The 24,889-nt window shown below is 37.0% G+C and overlaps 1 protein-coding gene across 1 annotated transcript in view; it reads left to right on the top strand.

The window, feature by feature from the left end:
* Nucleotides 1-24,889, top strand: part of LOC137237365 (uncharacterized) — a 73,332-nt gene that overhangs the window by 33,355 nt on the left and 15,088 nt on the right. Inside the window, exon 7 of the mRNA XM_067760912.1 lies at nt 14,064-14,304. Coding sequence (XP_067617013.1) covers nt 14,064-14,304 — 241 coding nt within the window. The remainder of the gene's footprint in view (nt 1-14,063; nt 14,305-24,889) is intronic.

Raw genomic sequence — 24,889 nt, 5'->3', positions numbered from 1 at the left:
TGTATAAGTTCTGATATCTTGAATCATCGTTGCTATACAACCTCGGGCGCCATATATTTCTACACCAGCCACATCTTTCTGCTGCCTATCTCAGCGCTTCGTTTACATAGATAAATTTTAGTTTGGCCGTATACCGTCAATCCCGAGTTTTCATTTTACAAGCCTCTTAGATACTCATCCGTACCTTCATGAAATTGTTCCAGATCGTTAATAATCTCAGTGACGTCAGCAGTATGTTTCCATATTTTTAATTTATGTTATCCATGCTCTGAAGATCCAGCCAGAAAAAAAGGTATTGATGTAGTGTTTTTTGTTTTGGTACTGAAAAAATCATCGGTGCAGATAAGTCAAGACTTACTTACTTACTTAATTCACTCTTAACCGTCTAAACGGTTATGGCCGTCCAACAAGGCGCGCCAGTCGCTCCTTCGCTCCGTCAACCGGCGCCTATTGGTCACACCAAGGGAGTTTAAATCGCTTTCCACCTGGTCCTTCCAACGGAGTGGGGGTCGCCCTCTACCTCTGCTTCCATAGGCGGGTTCCGATAGAAACACTTTTTGGCCAGCGCAGCCGCTGCGTTTTAATTCGCTGGACTATGTTGATGTCTGCGTACAGCTCGTACAGCTCATCATTAAATATTCTTCGGTACTCGCCATCGCCAACGCGTAGAGGTCCATAAATCTGTCGATGAACTTTTCTCTCGAACACTCCCAAAGCCGCTTCATCTGCTGTTGTTATGGTCCATGCTTCTGCCCCATATAGCAGGACGGGTACGATAAGTGACTTGTAGAGTATGATTTTCGTTCGCCGAGAGAGGACTTTAATTTTCAAATGCCTACCTAGTCCAAAGTAGCATTTATTGGCAAGATTGATTCTTCGCTGGATTTCAGTGCTGATGTTGTTGGTAGTGTTGATGCTGGTTCCCAAATAAACGAAGCCTTTTACTATTTCGAATTTATGGCTGGCAATAGTAGCGTGGTTTCCAAGGCGCGTATGCGCTGACTTTTTGCTCGATGACAGCAGGTACTTCGTTTTGTCCTCATTCACCATCAAACCCATCTTAACCGGTTCTTTTTCCAGTTTGGAGTAAGCAGAACTAACAGCGCGGTTGTTTAGGCCGATGATATCAATGTCATCAGCATATGGCAGTAATTGCACGCTTTTATAGTATATTGTTCCAGTGCGGTTAAGTTCTGCAGCTAGTATAATTTTCTCCAGCATCAAATTAAAGAAATCGCACGATAGGGGGTCACCCTGTCTGAAACCTCGTTTAGTTTCGAACGGCTCGGACAGGTCCTTCCCAATTCTGGCTGATCTGATGGTGTTGCTCAGCGTCATTTTGCACAGCCGTATAAGTTTTGCGGGGAAACCAAATTCAGACATAGCGGCATATAGGCAGCTCCTTTTCATGCTGTCGAAGGCGGCTTTAAAGTCGACGAAGAGGTGATATGTGTCGATTCTCTTTACACGGGTTTTTTTCCAAGATTTGGCGCATTGTGAAAATCTGATCGATGGTAGATTTACCAGGTCTGAAGCCGCACTGATAAGGTCCAATCAGCCGGTTCACGGTGGGCTTCAATCTTTCGCACAATACACTTGAAAGGACCTTATATGCGATATTAAGAAGGCTGATTCCACGATAGTTGGTGCATTTTGCAGTATCCCCCTTCTTGTGGACCGGGCAAAAAACACTTAGATTCCAACCGTCGGGCATGCACTCTTACGCCCATATTTTGCTAAGAAGCTGCTGCATGCGCCTTACAAACTCCTCGCCACCGTACTTGAATAGCTCCGCAGGCAATCCATCAGCGCCCACGGCCTTGTTGTTTTTCAATCTGATTATTGCTATTCTAACTCCGTCATAATCGGGCGGGGGGACATATATTCCATCATCATCGATTGCGGGATCGGGTTCTTCATCTCTGCGCGGTGAATTGCTGCCTACATTTAGGAGAGCAGATAAGTGTTCCCTCCATAATCTAAGCACTCTCTGGACATCAGTTACAATGTCGCCGTTTTCGTTCCTACAGGAGTTTGCCCCGGTCTTAAAACCTTCCGTCTGTCGCCGTATTTTATGGTAAAATTTTTGGGCGTTATTCCTGGTGGCTAGCAGTTCAAGCTCCTCGCACTCACGCCTTTCTGCTTCTGCTTTTTTCTTCCTGAAAAGGCGTCTCGCTTCCTTTTTCAACTCACGATAGCGTTCACACACTCCTCTTGTCGCGCTCGCTTTTAACGTAGCCCTGTAGGCAGCGTCCTTTCTTTCGGTTGCAACGAGGCATTCTTCATCGTACCAGTTGTTTTTTCGTGGCCGCCGGTAACCAATTTTTTTCTCGGCGGCAGTACGAAGTGCTTTGGAGATATGCTCCCACTGCTCCTGTATTCCTTCAGGATGAGTTGTGCTCTCAGAGAGCAGGTGTGAGAGTCGAGTTGCGAAATCATTGGCAGTCTGTTGTGATTGAAGCTTTTCGACGTGATGAGGGCGGGCATTGTCAAATAAGACTGCTTTAACTCCCTTTTAAATTCTAATCTTGTTTATTGTTTTGTCCGTAATATTTTTATCATAAGTTGGGTAAATACATAAATAAATAAACAAATGAAAATTCATATAAAAATGCTTTATAAGATATCAAATACCAGCAACAATGTTAAAAAGGCCAAAAGAAATGCAGCCATAACAAACTGAGGGGAGAGCAAAAGATGCAGAGGAGTGGCATACATATGAAGCTTAACGGTAGAAACCACATTTCAAACTCAGGAAATTATTCACAACCATAGCCCTGCAAAAATCGCGAGTACTCCATGCACGCATGTATGGAGTACTCGCTATGGACCAAGCGATTGCTCCAAACTTAACCACAATTCATACAAAAAATATGGTCCAATTTACATTGCGATGTCCTAGGACTGGACCATATACTCCAGCTCAGCATTACATCAGAGTAATCCATGGAGTACTCCAGTATGACAAAAGTGGACCACATGATCCAAGGATTTTTGCAGGGAGATGATAGATTTTGCTCTTTGGCGCTAAAGTCGGGTGAGATGCATCTAATATAAAGGTTAATACCAGACTGTTAGTCGCAGTACAATGCATGGATTGGTATCACCAGCGTTCTTAAAACATTCGCATTTAATTTCAGGCTGCTGCGGTCTGGTTGCTGATCAGCATTTGTCACTTGGGCTGTAGAATTTCTCACTTCGTTTATTCCAGCATTCTTACCAACTTTGACTATTTCGCAGAAAAGTTAGACCCACTTTGCAAGCTTCATAATAGTTATCCTCTAAAGGGAGGGGCGGCAATGGGACTAATCCCAGGCAGTGGACTGATAAACTGATTAATGGATGTGTCGAAAGTTGGATGGGTTTTTTTTTGTCGGGAACTCGACCTTAGCCGTAGGAGCAAGTTGCCTGATCACTTAATCATAAAAACTATTAATTACTTACTTATCTTAGATTGTATTATCTTTTATTAATTTACTTTTCCGTATCTGTTCTACGTATAATGATTTCTATGAATAGTATAATGTTATACACTCATAACTTGATGTTTAGTTCTGATATAATTTTTAAATTTAAATTAAATTGATTTTGTTAACATAAAGATTATTGAGTAAGAATTATGTGATAAAAGTTGTACTAAAAAAGACTGCAGTCAGGTCTTATTGTACTAATATTTCCTAAATATATTAATAATAATAATAACAAGCGGCTATTGAAGCCCTGGGATCAACTGTGGTGTAATCGAGGATGGTATTTTTGGGAATGACCTCGCTAAGGATTGCGTCAACCTATTTTAAAATTGAGATTATCTTGGTTCTAGCCGATAGCAATATACCTGGCCTTTATATTCAATCATTCAATATTTAATTGGCGTTTAACTGCCTAAACGATTTTGGCCGTTTCGTAACAAGTCACGCCAGTTATCTCTGTTTTGCGTTAACTGACGCCAACTGGGAGCACCAAGGGAGATCAAGTCTTCCTCCACCGAACTCTTTCAACTCAGTGGAGGTATCCCCTACCTCCGCTTCTAAACTGCGGTGTCAATTGAAATTCTCTCTTGCCCCGAGCGTTTTCTTGCATGACCTAGCCAATGAAGCCTTTGGGTTTTTATTCGCTGCTCTATCGTAATATCTGTGTAAAGCTCATACAGCTCATAATTATAGCTCTATCGATACTCGCCGTCGACATCACGTATAGGACAATAAATCTTCCGGAGACCTTTTCTTAAGTGGTAGCAAAACAGTTCTTCATGTTCTGAGTTTCCCCGTACGGGTTGGCTACCACCTAATTTAATGAAGCCATTGAATTGGTTCTAATTTTCATATATGTACCAGCTGCTGTACCTGCTTGACTTTTAAACAGTTTTGGTCTCTTACTCCCCGTTCCCTCTCCAGGAATATGTTTTTCGTGGAAAGAAGTCATTGACCGAAATCTTAATATATATTCCTTCGGTACATGTGTTTGTGATTGAACTCCTCCCAAACGACTGAACCGATTTTAATTAAATTTCCAAGGATATTTATATTCACAATTTGGTCAGTTTTCTTTATTTCCTTTAGGTAAAGTGAACCAAAGGCGAACCCCTTCCGAAAAAACTAATTTATGATGCGATTTCCTTAAAATTAGGTACTGGGGTACTTCCTTGAATGCCGATAACTGCTCTCTATACAACATTCTGGGGAAGAGGACTCATTTGGGGCAGGGGACCGGTTATCCAGTTCACGGATGGGTCGAAGTTGGACGGAAAGGTTGGTGGGGAGTTTTTTGGCAAGAGCTAGATGTAAGCCGCAAGTTTATCTTGGCTGATCACTGCAGCGTCTTCTAAGCGGAAGTTGCTGCGATTAAGGAAGCAGTGGATGAAATGCTGCTACGATTAGGGAATTTAATGTTTTCTCTGATAGCCAAGCGGCTATCAAGGCCTTGAGTTCAACTACAGTGCGGTCGATCTTGTAGTGCCTGACCTCGCTTGCGATTGCATCGAACTATTTTATAATTAAGATTACACTGGATTGCAAATTCCAATTTTTTTCTGCACCAGAGACGCCATTATGAAATTTCTATGTAAAATCACCCCCTGATTCCGAAAATCAAGGTTATTTTTAATTCTATTTCAAATTACCGCTTTTCAAAAAAAAAAAAATAATAATAATAATTGAGTCCACTTAATCATATATATCTCAAGAACAAATTGAGCTATTCCAAAACAGTTTCAAACTTTTAAAAGGTAATAAAATTTGCTATAAACAATAGTTACGGATTTTTTCAATTTTTTTTTTGTAAAAATATAAAATAATTTGTACTTTGCGAGGAAGGATAGTAAAACTTAAGTACCCTACAAATAATAGCATGTGTACATATGATTCTGTCTTAACTCTATGCTCTTATTTTATAATTGAAAAAGTTATGTGTGTTGTTTTGACGCTTATTTAGATTAGGATCTGTTTCTCTTACCAACAGTAGTCACCCATCGTAGCGACATCCCAGAATCCTTGATACCGACTTTCAATCATTTTCATTTGCTGGTGAAACCTTTCGCCAAAAAAACTAAATGGGAGTGTAGAAAATGAATTTTTAAAGACATATTTACTCCTGAAAGAAAACAAAAAAGTATATTAGATAAATTCATAAGTAACACATTAGTATATAATTTTCTTAGGCTAGATTTATCTTTCAATTCAAAACAAATTTTTTGTTTACATTTTTCTCGTTCTTGTTTGTTCGGAACTGGACGATGAATTCAGATTTAGGTCTATATGTTCTCATGCAAATTTAAAAATTTTCATACAAATTCTTTGGTTATAGATAGATTTTAAAGTTAACTGAGAAAACGGTCTTAAATATTTATTTATTTATTTATTTATTTATATAGTAAAAAATGGCTGTATCGTTAAGACATAGTCTTTTATTGTACATCAACTTATAGGTAAATACAAGAATTACAAAGAATAATAATTTAAAACTATTTATATATAACTAATTGCGTAGGTTTATATTAGAATGTATGAGAATTAAGCACGGTATTTGTTGGAGGAAATAACATTTTACGTCAAAGAAGTAAGGACTTGGAATAGCACACAGAGATAGAAATAGAAATAGGAGAGAGCTAAACCGCAGTTGCATTCACCCATTAGTACCAAAGTAATTCTGTATAACGATCTTTTAGTTATCTCGGTTTATGATTGTCTTAATAGATTCAGGAATGGAATTCCATAGTCTCATAGTACGAACAAAGACCAACCGCGAAGAAGATAAGTAGGAGTATTTAGGGAGCATTAAATTATGAAGCCTATGAGATCTTGTGAATTTTAGCTTTTCGTAAAGATAGCTAGGAGTTTTGAATTCAATAAGCTTATACAGGAATATACGGTTCCTAGCTGAAAGATAATCTAAGATAATGCATCCCAGGAGTTTATTCTTCCACAAGAAGATGTGGTCATGTGGCTTTAAGCCATAGACGTAGCGGGTAACATTATTGAACAGAACTAGGATTTTATGAGACGAGACAGAGTCCAGCTTACTATATACAAGATCGGAATATGTAATATGAGGTAGGATTAATTGCACAGCTAATTTTTTTCTTATGTCTAACGGTGTAAACGAGGCTGACATTCTTAGCCTGCGCAAAACAATGTACACGTTGCTTACAACTTTGCTTATATGGTTCGAACAGCTTAGCGAAGAACTCATAAAAAACCAAAATTTTTTATCTTGTCAGTAAATATGAGACAGTTATTACCAACAAAAAGCTGGGGAATATCTTCAACATGGACAGTACTATTACTGATGGGTAACACATACGACTTGGACGCGTTTAGACGGAGGCAATTTTTCCGGGCCCATTCGGAAATGGCTAGCAGATCAAAGTTTATTTTAAAGCACAAATCCTCGACAAGACCAATTCGACTGGACAAGTACAACTGAATGTCATCAGCACGGGCATGCACACTGACATACTGGCACACAGAGAACACATCATTAACAAAAAAACTAAACAAGAGCGCACCAAGTATAGACTCCTGTGGAACTCCGGATCCAACACCACTTGACGACGAAGACCTATCTCTACCCTTTACCTTTTGAGGTCTTCCTGTAAGATAGCTGGCCATAAGTTTAACAGCACTATTAGAAAATGCAAAGTAGTATTTCAGCTTTTTACAAAGTAGATCATGGCTTACCAAGTCAAATCCTTTGGAAAAATCCAAAAGGCAAAGAAGAGTCAGATCTCCTTCATCAAATTTTATACGAATGTCGTCCATTATTTTCATCATAGCTGTAGCACAGCTATGCTTAAGTCTAAACCCTGACTGTAAAGGAGACCAATGATTATATTTTTGTATAAACGACGATATTTGAGAGGCCATTAAAGACTCACACACTTTAGAAAAGGTGGGCAAAATACTTATCGGCCAGGGACTATGATGGCCATTTTCCGTGCAGAAGGAAAAGATGAGACAGTGAAAATATGATTAATTACATGTGTTAGCGTTCCAGGATGAAAGGCAATACCTGCTTAACAAAGTTTAAGGAAATTCCATACTCTCCAGCTGCATTGGACTTAATAGCCGTGACTGAAGTAACAACTTCTGTTCCAGTGACGCGAACGAAATTGAACTCCACACTCAGTTCATGCTGCACTGTGAAGTCTTGGGCCGGAGGACTATCACTGGTTTTACTTGCGCTATTAAAATATTCATTAAGTACATTGGGATCAATACTACATTCTGCTTCAGTCTTCCATGTACATTCAAGTTTCTAAGATTGCGCCATAAATCGTTTGATGAAAGGGAAGGGTTCAACTTAAAATTACAGAATTTTAGCTTGGCCTCTCTGGTTATGGCAGTAGCTCTATTTCGGGCGGCTTTGCACTGTGCCCGAGCAACGTCAGTTTTGGTTCTCCTCCATTTTGAGTGAAGCCTATTACGCACTTTAATAGCTAATTTAACACTATGATTGTACTAGGGACAAGACATATTCTTAACATGAGCACTACGAAGAGGAACATGACTACAAAAAAGATTATTTAACGTCTTATTTAAAAAATCAAGTTTTTCGTCTAGTGACGGTAGAAACCAGCAATCACCCCAGTTAATATTAGACAGGTCATTGAAAAGTACACCAACGTTAACATTTTTCAAATCACGATACAAAAAGTTAACATTCTCAGGAGAAAAGTTAAACGCAACACCAAATGCACAAAAAGAAGATCATGGTCAGGGAAATGTACCACCTTAAAGCCTTTTGACTCTTTGCATAAAATATTAAGCATATCAATGCCGGAGATATATTTCCTACTGGGGCTTAAGACAATCAAATTGTGAGACAACTACAAAATACCTACAGCACAATAAAAGCTTTGTCAACAGATAAGTGTTACTGCGTCCAATTAAATTAAGAAAATATGTTGTTTTATTTACACATTTCTGCATAGTTTTTGTTTAAATCGTTCGCTATCATATCGTAGTTAGGACTTTTGTGTTTGCCTAAAAAAGAAGTAACGACCTTTTTAAAAGAATCTTACGCTGCTGCCTCTACTGGTGACAATAGTTCATTGAAATGGTTATTGGTCATCATTTTCCTTATTTGCGGTCCCACAAAGCCTTGACAAAGTTTTTGATAAGGCGGAGCTTGATGTGGAGCGGAGGTAGAATTATTTTTTCCTTTTTTATAAGTGGGGAGTATTTTATGTTATCCACCCCAACTTGAAACTTCGCTCTGGCCAATCCTTTATGATGTAGTAGTCTTGACGAGCTCGGATATCTCATTTGCATAGAAAGCAACAGTATTTTGTGTATCCACTTTGTAGACCACATAGCATTCTAACGACTTTAAGATCGGCACATATTTTCAAATCATGTTCTTCGTATTTGATTAATTTGAGCAATTTTTGGATTATCTCATAAGTTCAGATTGATTCGTATTTACTGTATGCGCGATCGGGATAGATGGCGTTTGGTTGCCAATATGCAATAATACGGCCTTTAAACTTAATTTATTATCGTCTATGAACAATCGCCACTCTTTTGAATCATATGGCTCACCAAACTGTTTGAATAGACCATCAATGTCCTTGCAGTAACAAACACTGTCCTCCTTCGTATAGTACTTGGAAAATTGTTCGTGACGAGTTCTATAATATGTTACCTTAACATCGGATGAAACAAATTTAAATTGTTGCATACGAGAGGAGTGTAGTTCGGCCTTTTCCTTTGACAATTCCAAAACCCTTATCCAATCATTGAGTTGTGCTTGTGACAAGGAGTTTCTTCTGCTGTTGGCAATGAAACTGGAGCCGGGACTAAAGTTAAATTTGATTCTGGCAATGCAGCTTCCGCTGAATTTAGTTTTGGTAATGACACTGTAGATAAGCTCGCATAGGATACCTTTCTTGACTTTCCAACTCCAAGTACTTTTGTAGTACAAATATAGGAGTCCGTTCAATGACAAGTTGGTTCCCTCCAATTCATTGGTGTAATAAATTTTATATGTCGCCTAAATAGATAGTTTCAGAAATTAGTCAGCTATGCATTAAAAGGGAGCAAATTCCTAATTTTTGCAACGCACCTTTTTGTTCCGGTTTCCGAAAAAATCAATTCCAAAATACTTATAGTATGTAACTTTCAAAGGATTTGAAAACACACATCGCATCCTTTTAACGATACCGCAGATGAAACAGAACATATCTGGATCATTTGTACACTCAAACTCTCGCGCCCTTTTATGCATACTATATTTTTAAGTAAATGACGAGTTATAAACTACAATTATAATCTGAACAGTATTCGGCGAGCCTTGCAGATATTATGAAGGAACAAGGCGCATGTACTATTATTTATACTTAGATCAAGTAAAAATTCAAAAAATTCCTACCTAAACAAAAAGATTCCCTAGTTCTACAAAGAAAACACTACCTGCCTTAAAAATATGCTCTTGTTTGAAATGTACCTGGGTTTGAGAAAACAACACAAATAGTTTTTTGTATCTAATAACCCTTCGAAAATATACCTGCTAACTAACTGTTTTACGAATACTAAAACACATATGTACCAGTAGGGTACTTAAGTATTAAATCGATTTTGTTGAATGAAAGCTTATTTTTTTTTTTTGTAATAAAACAGAGCTTAGAGAGAGAAAAAAAATCTGCAAAAAAAAATAAAAAGTTATCGAGATCCTTCCTCGCAAAGTACACATTTTTTTATATTTAAAAAAAAAAAATTGAAAAAATCCGTGACTATTGTTCGTTATCTTTGAATCTGCAGGGCCTAGCAAAAAGTGTTGTATACACAGTTTATAGAAAATTTTATTTCCTTTTAAAATCTTCAACCCGTTTTGGAATTGCTCAATCAGTTCTTGAGATATATGTATATGATTAAGTGGACCAAATTTTTTTTTTTTTTTTTTTTTTTTTTTTTTTTTTTGTGAAAAAACGGTTATTCGTAAATATATCAAAAGCCTTACATAGAATTAAAAATAACCTTGATTTTCGGAATCAAGGGGTTATTTTACATAGGAATTTCATAATGGCGTCTCTAGTACATTTTGGCTGTAAATCAGATTAAACCAGGTTTGGCTGTAAATCAGGTAATTATCTAGTTGCCGGGCCAGTGATATCCCGTTACAAGCAGGAAATACACTACGTGTGTCATGGCCGATTCTGGATAAGTAAGAGTTTAAGCATTGACGACTCCCTGGCGAGGTTGCATACCTCATCTGCGAGTTCAGGATATTTCTCTTTGAGAGCGGGGCTCACCAGGAAATTGTTGGCATATTAGTCCGACAACTTCTAGCGGATGTCTTTGTTGCCCTTTCCTTGCTCTATTTGTTCCCACGGCTGACTTTTTAAGTACAGAATTTCTTTAAAGTCTTAAGGAAGTCAGCCGTATGAAAAAAAAATTCAATAAGGATGCGATTAAATACAAGATCATAAATAAGCTAGAGTATAGGTGACAGTTGTTCTTTAGTAAAAAGGAAGAAACAACACAAAATCCGCTTGCCCTCAGAGACTAGCTGTTTTATTTTGGTTTAGAAAAAAGTTTACCAAAATTTTTGCATAAATAGCAACTATCCTCACCGCATAACATACAAATTACGGTTACTCTTGCCGCAGCGGGCTTAAAATATTACCGCGGCATGTCTGTCATAAGGAGCGACTAAAATCTACAGAGCCGATGGTTCGAAGGGTAAACAAAAAATCTCACCCTATTTTACCCGAAGCAGTCTGGTTAATACCAAAGGTGTGAGTGCAAAGTACAGAGGGGTGACATAAGGTCAACGATGATAACGTCAATTGAACTTATGAGCACTTCATATGGCCACAGAGTTAATTGAAATTATAACCATTTGAAACCGTCACAACGTCAAATTTATAATGTCAACTATATTGACATAACGACCATCCTCGCGTCCGAAATTTGCATAATCGCAAGTGCCGATAAGCGCTTTGCTCGGCCATGGTTGTTGTTGTTGTTGTATTATCGATAAATACACTCGCCGAAGGTTTTTGGGAGTGTTATCGATGTTGATGGTCCTTTGCCGGATATAGAACCGGTACGTTCCGGTAACAAAGCACCATTAAGGTACTAGCCCGACCATCTCGGGAACGATTAATATGACCACACGCCCCCACCCCCACCTCCTAGTTCCATGAGGAAATTGGGGTCGCCAGAGCCTCACCTGCTAAATATGTGTATGATATATTCATATACGTAACAGGATTCCCTGCGCGTAGATGAGGTTGACAATTGGGTTGCGGAAGCTTTGAAGCTACAAAGCTTTGTATTGCGCTTATCAACCCCTTGAATCCCGCTCGGCCATGGTCACAAAATTCAAACGAAAATTTCCTAGATGGCCAAAAAGTCAAATTAGGAATGGTAGTAAATTCAAATCACCTTATGATTATTTGAATTAATCATAAGGATAATTGATCTTATTGCCATTTAAAGTGGTCATAAAGTCAATTGACCTTTTGGCCGTCACTGCTACAACAATCTTTGTTGGCCTTTGACCTTAGGTCACCCTTCCCTGGATTCATATTAAGAGAAACAAAAAGTTGAGAAATTAGCAAAGAAGGACTTACAACCCTTTGATGCTTCAAAGCGAATAAAATGGCAAGGTGTCTCATTGTCATATTTTGGGTCTGCCAAACCGTCAAAACGCGACCAAAGCGTTCGTGTAAATTGGCCTTAAGTTAATTTATTTGTTTCCTTTAGCAATCAAGATATATAAGTTAGCACCAACTAAGTCAACATTCGAGCTGACGCTAATGTAAAGAGCTTAGTCAGCAATACGCAAGTTGATGGCTCAAAATACTTAATAATAATTTTAAAGCAAACAGGAAAAGGCCCAGATGCCTTATCAGCAAAAACACAAATATTGTGAACGACATCCGGAATTGAATTGGGAACAACATCCGCCATGCGCCGAACGAAATAATGCTGGCACAGGTAGAATTAAGTTATATTTAGAACTAATTTACCATTTTTAAGTCAGTCAGTTGTAAGCAGTTAGTTGTAAACGTTTAGTTTTAATTAGTGAGTAACAAAGTAAGGTCTTACGACCAATAATTAAATTAGTGAATAAATAATAATAAAGGTCTTGAGACCCAAAAAAAAATTATTTTTTTAGTAACCTTAAAAAAGGATACAATAATTGGCGCCCGAGCTAAAAGGCTTGGCTTGGTAAACTTATAGTGTTGGAAAATCGGTATTAAGCTTAATAAAGTGCCGCGAAGGAAACTGTTATCAAAAAATTCCAAAAGTGCCACCAGTATAGCATTAACTTTCAAAAAAAGTGCCACAATAGAAAGAAAACCGGTAGAAAAAAACTTTCAATAAGTACCACAAATAATAAAGTGCTACGAAAGAAAAACTATTCCAGTCTGTGTTACTAAACGATACCTATAAGAAGAGGCGTGAAAGGGGTAGTGAATACTTACAAACTTCCAGGACGCCCCAACGATACCAGCCAAGGAGCCACCCCCAGCAACAAGGTATAAGCCAGTGTACCACGAGTACCGCCAGGAAAAGGGAAGAATACACACTTATCGAGATGGAGCTGAAATTAATGTAAGAAAATATTTATATATTTAAGAAAAATATTTAAAAACAAAAAATTCAAATCTACTAAATTTTGAAATTTTATCTTAAAAACGCATATTTGAAAAATTTAGAAAGTAATGAGCGAAAAAAATTTTTTTAAGGAAAAAGAAAAATATTGAAAAATAAGTAACTTTCAAAAAGATTTACAGTAATTAAAAATTATAAAAAATAAGAGAAGTAAATTACTACATAAAAAATTACAATTACGAAATTCGAATACTTATTGTGAAAGTCACTCAAAAATTTAAATAATTTAGAATTTAATAACTTATACTAGGTTCAAACACACACCAAATTGGCAATTTATACTATTTGGGCAATTTATTACGCAATTTGTCATATAATAAATTGCCAATTTAAAAAAAATTGCGTAATAAATTGTTTCAAACTGCAAATGCAACATTGTAAAGTGTGTTTATTGAGTATACTTAAACGTCAGCTACGCATGGCTGAACAGTATGGTTGGCTCATCTCATCTGCTGATTTTATGTCTTTCATTTCACTGGAGTAGGGATTGTCAAAAGAAGATGGCAAAATCAAAATGAAACCAAAACATTGAACACATTTTCTTACAACACACAAAAATTTCAAAGTTTTATGTTTTCATTCCATTTCATTCGCCTAATAATGTGCATGTTCATTTTGACAGTCTGAACAAAGGTATGTTCTTGCTGTAGCGATGAGCCAACCAGCTATCAAATTACTATTGTGTAAGCTAAATCGAGTTGTATGAACAGCGCTCAATTCAAATCGAAATTTCCTCAATTTATTTTTCTGTTTGAACATAGTATTAGATATTTCATTTTAAAAGTGAAAGTGTGGAAAAAAAAAAAAAAATTTAGGAAAATCCTTTTCAAGACAATCGTAATTTTTTTTTGTGATTTAAGAAGTCCAGAAAATCAAATCTCTTACCGAAAGAAAAAAAAATCAAAAATTCCTTACAATGTCAAACCCAAACAATTTGATTAGACCCTCAATGCTTGGAGCTAACCCTCCTGCTGCACCACCAGCACCGCCAAGCCCTGATAACCAAATTTCACCAGACTTGGCCAATATGATAAAAAGCATGATATCCCTAGCCATAGAGGCAAGCGTGCCTAATATAGTACAGAGTGTCCTTAACAACACAACAAATCCTATCATAACTGATCAAACTATAGACGCCCAATTCCAAAATAATATGAGTGAAATCGATAAGATTCCAGATGTTGTACGTTCATTAAGAGAATTCTCAGGAAATGCCTCAGAGTTTAGCTCCTGGAAAAAGAGTGTTGAAAGAATTTTGAGAATTTATGAACCCTCAAAGGGCACACCTAGATATTTCGGCATTTTGAATGTCATTAGGAATAAGATAATTGGAAAGGCAGACATAGCTTTAGAATCGTACAACACCCCTTTAGATTGGACAGCAATTTCCCGCTGTCTAACTACCCACTACGCCGAAAAACGAGACATAGGCACTTTAGAGTACCAAACGACATGTCTCATACAAGGACGAATGTCCATTAATGAGTTCTACCAGAAGGTATACGGACACCTATCACTACTTTTAAATAAAATAGGCTGTATGGAGATAGGTGAAGAAGCAGTTCACCTGTTAACTGAGAATTACCGAGCTAAGGCCCTCGACACCTTCGTCAGAGGACTTTCGGGTGATCTCCCCAGGTTACTTGGCATAAAGGAACCAAAGAGTTTGCCAGAAGCCTTACACCTTTGCCTGAAGCTCGAAAACCAAAACTTCAGGGCATACCACGCGAACAACCAGATGTCTAACTCCCGTCAACAAAGCTTTAATTCTCCGAATCCACGACAGCAGCCCTTAACGGTAAAATACCCCCAGCCGAAATTTTACCAGCAACTCCAACCACAATCAAGGTTTTATCCCGAAATAGCACACCTACCTCGACCCATATCAAATCCCATTCCACAAAACTATTATCAACAAAATTTGAATCCTCCCAACTATCAGCTATACGCCAACCAAAACCCAAACCAGGTAAATAGATACCAACCACAAAACCCTTTTAGCCAACAACACCACGCTCCTCCAAGACCACCTAAACCACCTCAACCCATGGACGTAGACGAAAGCGTCAGGACAAGAGCGGTAAACTATATGAACCGCCCTAAAGCTCAAGAAATGGGCAAACGGCCACCTAATACATCAATGATAAACCATCCCCCTATCAAAGTTCAAAGGAACTTTCACATAAACACCGACGGAGCGACGGATAGCCAACACTACCATAACCAACACTACCATGACCAATACTACCAAGACCAATACTACGAAGATCTAAACGACCACAATCAGAACAAAACCTTTAACAACGAAAAGGTAGAACCGCAGGATCTGAGTGATGTACATTTTTTAGATTGAACAGCTCTTCGTTACCCTACTTTAGATGCAGGACGAAGAGCGGCGAAATTTTAAACATTTTAGTGGACACTGGATCTAACAAAAATTATATCCAGTCCAGCTTAGTAACAAAATCAATAGAAAACGACAACCCCTTTTTTGCAAATTCTGTCGAGGGAAAAATCAAAATTACCCACCACACATATCTCAACCTCTTCAACTTAGAAAACTACAAGCTTAAATTCTTCTTACTACCTACTCTCAAAACCTTTCATGCAATACTAGGCAATGACAGCCTAAAGGAACTCTCAGCGGTCATACATACGAAAGAAAATTTTATGGTTATAGCAAACATAAAAAAAATCTTTTTAAGACAATACAGTGTAGAAAATGTTAACACAATACAAATTCGGGACCAACACATGACCACGGAAGAAAAAACGAAATTAGACAATTAGCACAGAAACACCGTAATTTATTTTCAGAGCCAAACGAAAAATTAACTTATACAACAAAAGTAGTTGCCGAAATTCGCACAAATTCTGACACACCAATATACTCAAAATCATACCCATATCCCATGAGCCTTAAGCAGGAAGTTGAAACTCAGGTAAACAAACTGCTAGAGGACGGAATAATACGCAAATCAAGATCCCCATACAACTCACCCGTCTGGGTCGTGCCTAAAAAGGACGATGCCTCAGGGAAAAAAAAATTTCGAATGGTCATTGATTACAGGAAACTTAATCAAGTAACAATCGCAGATAGGTACCCAATACCCCAGATAAACGAGGTACTTTCCCAATTAGGAAAGAAACGAATTTTCTCAGTGATTAACTTAAAAAGCGGTTTCCATCAAATTCCTCTTAAGGAATCTGACGTGGAAAAAACAGCTTTTTCAGTGAACAACGGAAAATACGAGTTCACTAGACTTCCTTTTGGCTTAAAGAACGCCCCTGCCATCTTTCAACGGACACTGGACGACATACTTAGGGAACACATAGGTAGAATTTGCTATGTATACATAGACGATATAATTATATTTAGCGAGGACGAAAAAACGCACGCTGAACATATCGACACAATTTTCGAAACTCTGAACAAGGCAAACATGAAAGTCCAGATTGACAAATGCGACTTTTTCAAAAACAAAGTCGAATTCCTGGGATTTGTCGTCTCTTCTGACGGAATCTCTACAAACCCAGCCAAAGTACAATCAATAACAGATTTCCCCTACCCCAAAACAATTAAAGACTTACGCTCATTCTTGGGTTTATCCGGATATTATAGAAGATTCATACAAGATTATGCGAAACTAGCAAAACCACTGACATCCCTACTTCGAGGAGAGGAAGGAAGAATGTCTAAAAGCAGTTCAAGGAAAATTCTAATAAATTTGAATGAAAAAGCAAAAGAAGCATTCAATAAAATTAAAGCCACCCTCACATCCAAAGATGTTATCCTACAATACCCCGATTACAGTAAAGGTTTCGACTTAACTACAGATGCCTCACAATATGCCATAGGCGCAGTTTTGGAACAGAGTGGCAAACCGATCACATTTATTTCAAGAACATTAAACAAAGCTGAAGAAAATTATGCAGTAAATGAAAAGGAAATGCTTGCAATAATTTGGGCTTTAAATTCCTTCAGAAATTACCTATACGACACAGCGAAAGTTACTATATACACTGACCATCAGCCACTCACCTATGCCTTAAGCAATAAGAACACTAACTCTAAATTGAAATGATGGAAAGCAATACTAGAGGAATATAACTATGAAATACAATATAAACCAGAAAAGGCCAATGTAGTTGCAGATACATTATCAAGGCCATTTGAGTTAAATTCTTTATCAGTCGCGACGCACTCAGACGACAGTTCATCGCACAACCTAATCCCAGCAGTAGAAGGACCCATAAATGCCTTCAGAAACCAAATTTGGATCTCGCTAGGAGATGAAGACAGCTATCAGTTTAAAATACCATTCCCGACCTATCATAGACACTTAATTTGTAAACCCCACCTTTCAACCGACGATTTAACAGCACTACTAAAACGTTACCTAAATCCTTCAGTGATAAACGGCTTATTTATCTCTGAAGAAATAATTGGAAAAATTCAGGAAATCTATCCCCTTCATTTTTCCAATTACAAAATTCGCTATACCCAAACAAAAGTACAAGATTTAGTAAACGAGGATGTTCAAAATGAGGAAATATTAAAAGAACACACACGAGCACATAGAAATAGGGATGAAAACAAGAAACAACTAATACAAAAATATTACTTCCCAAAAATGACAGCAAGAATAGAAAATATAATATTATTTATCAGTGCAAAGTTTGTAAAGAAAATAAATATGACCGTCACCCTAATAAACCATTTCTACTTAAAACCCCAATTCCCCAGTACCCTGGTGAAATAGTTCACATAGATATCTATAATACGGAGAAACGCCTGGTACTAACAGCAGTAGATAAATTTTCTAAATATGCCCAGGTAAGAATAATACAGTCAAAGGCAATAGAAGATATCAGAGAACCTTTGCGACATTTGGTGTACCTAAGACAATAGTTATCGACAATGAAAAGTCCCTAAACTCACTATCCATACAATTCATGGTAGAAGATCAACTTGGAATTAAAATCTTTAAAACACCCCCATACGCAAGCACAGTTAATGGTCAAGTGGAAAGGTTTCATTCCACCTTATCGGAAATTATGCGCTTCCTCCAAACAGAACGCACACATCGTTCATTTCAAGAACTATTAGATAGATGCACATATGAATATAATTACTCCATACACTCAGCAACAGGAAAACGACCTATAGAAACATTTTTCGGTACACGAGTCTCGATAGACCCAGAACAATACGAGAATTCACGGCGAGAAAACATAGAAACCCTTCGGAAAAGACAAGAAAAGGATTTAGAAATCCATAATAAAACACGGAAACCCATTAAGACATACACCCCTGGTGACATAATTTATGTTAGGATTAATAAAAGAATAGGATCAAAACTCACTGCTAGATATAGGAAGGAAATCGTGAAAGAAGATAAATCTAGTGTAGTAATTACTGAAAAAGGAAGAATAGTACATAAGAGTAACATTAAGACTTAATATGATTTTAGTAAAATAAGAAACTCCCCCTTCAAAATTCTCTCTTACAGACTTCTCGTGCACCTGTGTACGCGGACTTTAAAATAATAGATTACTCTAACTCTCAACTTGCAACATTTAATACGGGACAAACCAAAATTCAAACAGGAACGTACAAAATTATTCATAAAATAGATCTGGACGTATGCCAGAAGACACTAAATGAACTTAGCCATACCATTAGGACACAAATCAATGAAGGAAACCCCCTCTTGCCAATTCTCAATAATGAATTAAGATCAATACAAGATTATTTGAATAGACTTAAACCAAGGAAATTTAAAAGAGCAATTAATGAACTAGGAACCATCTGGAAGTGGATCGCAGGAAATCCTGACCACGACGACCAAGTCATCTTAGAAAATGAAATAAATAATATAGTTGAAAATAATAACCAGCAAGTGGTAATTAATAAAGTAATTTTTGATAAAATAAATGAAATTACAGCAATTTCTAATAAAATCGCGAAATCCATACAAACGGATGAACACACTCAACATAATTTTGCTATTGAAATGAAATATAAGTTAAAAATTATCAAAGAAGAAATAATTAATATAGACTATGCGATACATTGGGCTAAGGCCGGCATAGTCAACACCTATATATTTTCAAATGAAGAAATTATGTTAATTAAATCAATATATGAAGAAAACAATTTTACCCTAAGTAGTATAGAAGAATCACTAGAAATCGCAAGCGTAAAAATTGCAACAAACGATAAAATGTTATTTTACATAATAGGATTACCAATAACAAATGAAGACATTTGTGAGTCAATTTTGATAAAACCTATAAAGATAGGAAAATTTATTAATAAAGTCCCTTACGAGGACATTGTAACATGTAATAATAACTTAGTATATGGAATTGAATCTAAATGTAAAGAAAATAATAATGTAAGAATATGTAACCGTAAGGATATAGTAGACATTAGCAACACTACCTGTGTCCCACCTCTACTGAGAAGCAAGCCAGCTGAATGCGTTTTTGTTAATAATCAGCACATCCCAACCATAGAATCAATACAACGGCACCATAGATATCGACAACCAAAAAGTAAACCTGACAGGGTCATACGCAATACAGTACCATAATTCCACAGTTCGTATCAATAAACAGATATATTCTTTTAACGAACTACTAACCAGCAAACCACTACCCAGTCAAATGTCCCATCAAAGCAAGAAGAAGAAATCCTAGGTTTGGAAATGATGAACGAACTCCATATAAATAACACAAATCGTATAAATGCATTGCGCACAAAACACAAAGCAGCCATAATCACTAATTTTTCTCTAATAATCATGATAATAATCTGCCTAGGAGGACTGATATTCGCACCAGTAATAAGAAGACATTTTACAAAGGAACCAGAAGAGCTATCAAGCTACAAAGTAAGCATCCAGGTAAACGATAACAAGGAACCTGTAGCATCCGAAATCCCTACCTTAACAAACGAGGACGTTCGTTTTTGGGGTGGAGGAGTTAGCACCAACTAAGTCAACATTCGAGCTTACGCTAATGTAAAGAGCTTAGTCAGCAATACGCAAGTTGATGGCTCAAAATACTTAATAATAATTTTGAAGCAAACAGGAAAAGGCCCAGACGCCTTATCAGCAAAAACACAAATATTGTGAACGACATCCGGAATTGAATTGGGAACAACATCCGCCATGCGCCGAACGAAATAATGCTGGCACAGGTAGAATTAAGTTATATTTAGAACTAATTTACCATTTTTAAGTCAGTCAGTTGTAAGCAGTCAGTTGTAAGCAGTTAGTTGTAAACGTTTAGTTTTAATTAGTGAGTAACAAAGTAAGGTCTTACGACCAATAATTAAATTAGTAAATAAATAATAATAAAGGTCTTGAAACCCAAAAAAAATTATTTTTTTAGTAACCTTAACAAAGGATACAATAATTTATACACCCACACGTACCTAGCTAGATGAAACATACCCCCGCAAATAAATAACATGAGAAAGAAGGGAATAAGCGATAAAACTAAATACTATTATTCGCAAATATTATGCACACAGAAAATACAATAAACAGAATTAAGCATCTTCTGTAGAGTAGGGTCGTTTCGTACTGAACTTGTTCAATTGACCGGGTCTCTCAACTGAACAAGTGAACTAGATCTTCGATTTCGGTTCTTTTTGTTCTTTTAGTTCATTTGTTCTTTTAGTTCGTTTTATCTAATGTTATTCTTTCTCTCTTCTCGTTCGCGAACATTGTAAATTCGCACATACATACGCAGAAATTCTGAGCACGAATGTCGATAATGCCACTTACACTAAAGATATGTGTGATCATCTTTTTGTGTGGGACTGCTACAACAATATATGTATGGACTTTTATGAAAAACATGCTTTGTAAGAAACTAATTATTACATTTATTAAACTTGAAAAGTTCATATTTACAATTTGTGTCTGTACTCTTTCAATTTCCTGGATCTTCCGAAATTTGTAACTTTTTTTGAAGTTAATTATACATATATATTAACTTATTTATTCATTACTCATTTAAATATACCTACACAAAGCATTGCTGCATACACACCCCCATCTATTCTTGTTGGCTTTTTACGCGGGTGCGAGCAGCAGTGATCAAATTTGCTTGAAAAAAAAGGAACAGATGAACAAAAAGAACAACTTGTTCGTTCATCAGGAAAAGAACTAAAGATTCGAATCTCTGAAATGAACGAAACAGCACAACTCTAATCTTCTGGTGATAATGATCACGAGCCAGATAAACAATTTTAGCCATCATCCGGTGGCAACGATCCTAAGCCAGATAAATAATTTTGCATGTAAATGCAACAACAACGATTTGAGCCAGATAGATCCACATAAGCCATCATCCAGTGAGTTTTCTAGCTCCGGATCACGCTCAATTCTCACGGGAATGCACTGGATCATTGAGAAGCAGAGGCAGATGTCGCCGCTGTTTTTCATTTAACTCATACGGCGAAAGGCTAAGCAGCGACATCTATTTTTGAAAAAGTAGGTTCATTAAAGGCAGCGTTGCCAAACTAAAGACAAGTAATTAACAAATTATCTGGCTCACAAATTGAACCAGACTTCTATTTGGATTTATCTGGTTCAAATCGTTGTTGTTGCATTTACATGCAAAATTATTTATCTGGCTCAGGATCTTTGCGACGCGTTGATGGCTGCAAGATAATGAGCCAGATAATTTGTTTCATTTTTCATCTTTAGTTTAGACGCACTACCTTTTGATAAACCGACTTTTTCAAAAATAGATGTCGCTGCTCCGCATGATATTCAAGTTGTTATTTAGGGCCATATTATGTGTAACGCCTACATAAAAACTACATAGTAAAATTACTAAGTAAGCCTAAGGGCCCTTAACGGGAGGTTGAGAAAAGGTAATTTTACTATGAAATTTTTATGTAGGCAAAACAAGGAAAATAAATTCTAGCTCTACTGCAAAATTCTGGAAACACGGTGAAGTTAATAATTATAAGGCTAATCGTATACAAATTATCCATCGAGATCAACCTCATTAATGGGTGGAAGGGTTGAGGGCCCTTATGGCCTATTTCCGAGTACCATGTGCCGCCCGTTAAATCCGCCACTGCCCTTATCTTATGGCGCTGTTAAAATATAACGCAAATAAAATGGTACTGCGTGTGTGGAAATAAACCAAAAGAGCAGGCAAAAAGTTTGATTAGAAAACATGTTTTTTATGCAACAACATTATTGTTTTTCAGCTACAAATGTTGCCACTACACTGCTGTATTACACAAATGTAATGTATTTGGGTATAGAAAATGTAGAAGTCCTAGAAATTATTTTACCGATATACTTTGTTATTGCGTTTAAAAGCTTTTTAATTTTTAACGTTTTCTATGCTTTTCAGACTCGGAGAAGTATCTTAAGAAGTATTCTCGATACCACATATAATTAAAATGCTGTGCAACACAGCACAACTTTTGTGAAACAAGGTTTATTCAATCTTTTACGTCTCTACACAGAACCATAATAGACCGTTTTCCACCGAAACAACAACGGCAACCCAGGTCTTCCCGTTATGCAAACTTAACCGAGTGCCTGTCAGAGATAAGTCATTACACTTATACTAATACCCAGTTATATCGTCTGATAATGGTACTCTGAAGCTTAGATCATTGTAAAGGTTTACAAGTAAGATAGGTATCAGCTGTTTGTTCACAGCTGCGCTCACCTGACCATAATGCCTGTTCTATCTCCTTTTTTGTGGAAGCTATTCGTCAGCGTTTTGAACGGATGAAAAAATTTATTTCCGTGTTTGGATTCTTAATGTTGATGCATCTACTCGTCTTTGAATATCCCGTTCCTCGACTTTTGTAAAATTTTCAATAGGTCATACTAAATTTGTCCAAAAAAAAATTACCATCACAGCAACCCATATATGAAATTTCGTTTCTTTTTGCTCTAATAAATACATTCCTGCATCGATCCCGATGGAAGCAACCTCACTTCGTTCATTGTCAAACGCAGTTTTCGCCACGATGTATCCTGCTATGACACTTCGGATAGTGTCAAACGGCAGTATGTAAGAAACAGAAGGAAACAAACATATCTTATTTGTAAACCGGTTCAATGGCTAAAGCTGCAGGTATTGGTGCTTTATCGGTAACCTTATAACAGCTGATTCGACCAACATTATGGGAATCAATACAATCGATTATTGGTGCCGCTAAAATCGTAACCGTATCGTAGTAAATCAATTGGTTTTTGGTTTACCGTCGTAACGATAAACAGCTGATTACGTTAGAGATACGACTACAGCGATACGACAAACGGCACGAATGACTGCAGCTTAAAGCTGGAGACATTGGTGCTTTATCGGCAACCGTATCGGTAACCTTTTAACAGCTGATTCGACCAACCTTATGAGAATCAATGCAATCGATTATTGGTGCCGATAAGGTCGTAACCGTATCGTAGCCAACCAATTGGGTTTTGATTTACCGTCGTAACGATAAACAGCTGATTACGTTAGGGATACGGATACAGCGATACGACATACGGCACCAATGACTCCAGCTTAAGACTTTCGTTTATCGTCTAGCTTTACGTTATTCGTAAACTGCACGAAACCATTTGTCAAATTTGTTATCGTAATTTGTTTCTGACACTTTGTTTACTCTTTTCCCACAAATCACACACACAAGATTGCGCATTGCGCATGTAAACAAAAGATCAGCTGTTTTTTATGGGCAATTTTTACATCATTTTCCTTTAGCTCTTGTTTTTTTCTCTCTTTCTTTCATTCGCTCAAGCAATAAAGTGTGAAGTAGATGCGCAGAACGAAGCAATTTGAATTCGTGAATGCGCAATCTTCTGTGTGTTATTTGTACTCTTAGATTTTCGAGACTTGAGAAATCAAGAACTCGATTTCTCGTGAGATTCTCGTGTCTCGAAGTACTCGTAAATATCGCGAGGTTCCCGACATAAACTTAATTGTTGTATGAACAGTATTCATACACTTGGTTTTTTTTACTAGCGAATTTTTGGTTGATTATATTGCTTTCCAATGACATTTAACTCAAAATATATTTATTATACATATCTTCTCGCGAGATTCTCGAATCTACAAATACTTGTGATACTCGCGAGCTTCTCGACTTTCAATTCTCGCGAGATTCTCGAATCTCGACACACTCGTAATACTCGCGAGCTTCTCGACTTTAAATTCAGTCGCTGCATTGGCAGTATTCTATACATTTCGGTGTTTTTATACTCAGTTGAGCAGAGCCCACAGAGTATAAAAACTTTGATTGGAAACGGTTGGTTGTACAGGTATAAATGAATCGAGATAGATATAGACTTCCATATATCAAAATCCTCAGTATCGAAAAAAAATTTGATTGAGCCATGTCCGTCCGTCCGTCCGTCCGTCTGTCCGTTAACACGATAACTTGAGTAAATTTTGAGGTATCTTGATGAAATTTGGTATGTGGGTTCCTTGGCACAATGATGATATCGAAAATATCGAAAAACCGAAAAAGTGCGATAATGCATTACCAAAGACGGATAAAGCGATGAAACTTGGTAGGTGAGTTGAACTTATGACGCAGAATAGAAAATTAGTAAAATTTTGGAGAATGGACATTGGCACCGCCCACTTTTTAAAGAAGGTAATTTAAAAGTTTTGCAGTCGTTGAAGATATCATGATGAAATTTGGCAGGAACGTTACTCCTATTACTGTATGTATGCTTAATAAAAATTTGCAAAATCGGAGAACGACCATG

Source organism: Eurosta solidaginis, chromosome 1, assembly GCF_040869045.1.
Source record: "Eurosta solidaginis isolate ZX-2024a chromosome 1, ASM4086904v1, whole genome shotgun sequence".
NCBI classification, from domain to species: Eukaryota; Metazoa; Arthropoda; class Insecta; order Diptera; family Tephritidae; genus Eurosta; species Eurosta solidaginis.
This window is presented reverse-complemented; position numbering and strand designations above follow the sequence as displayed.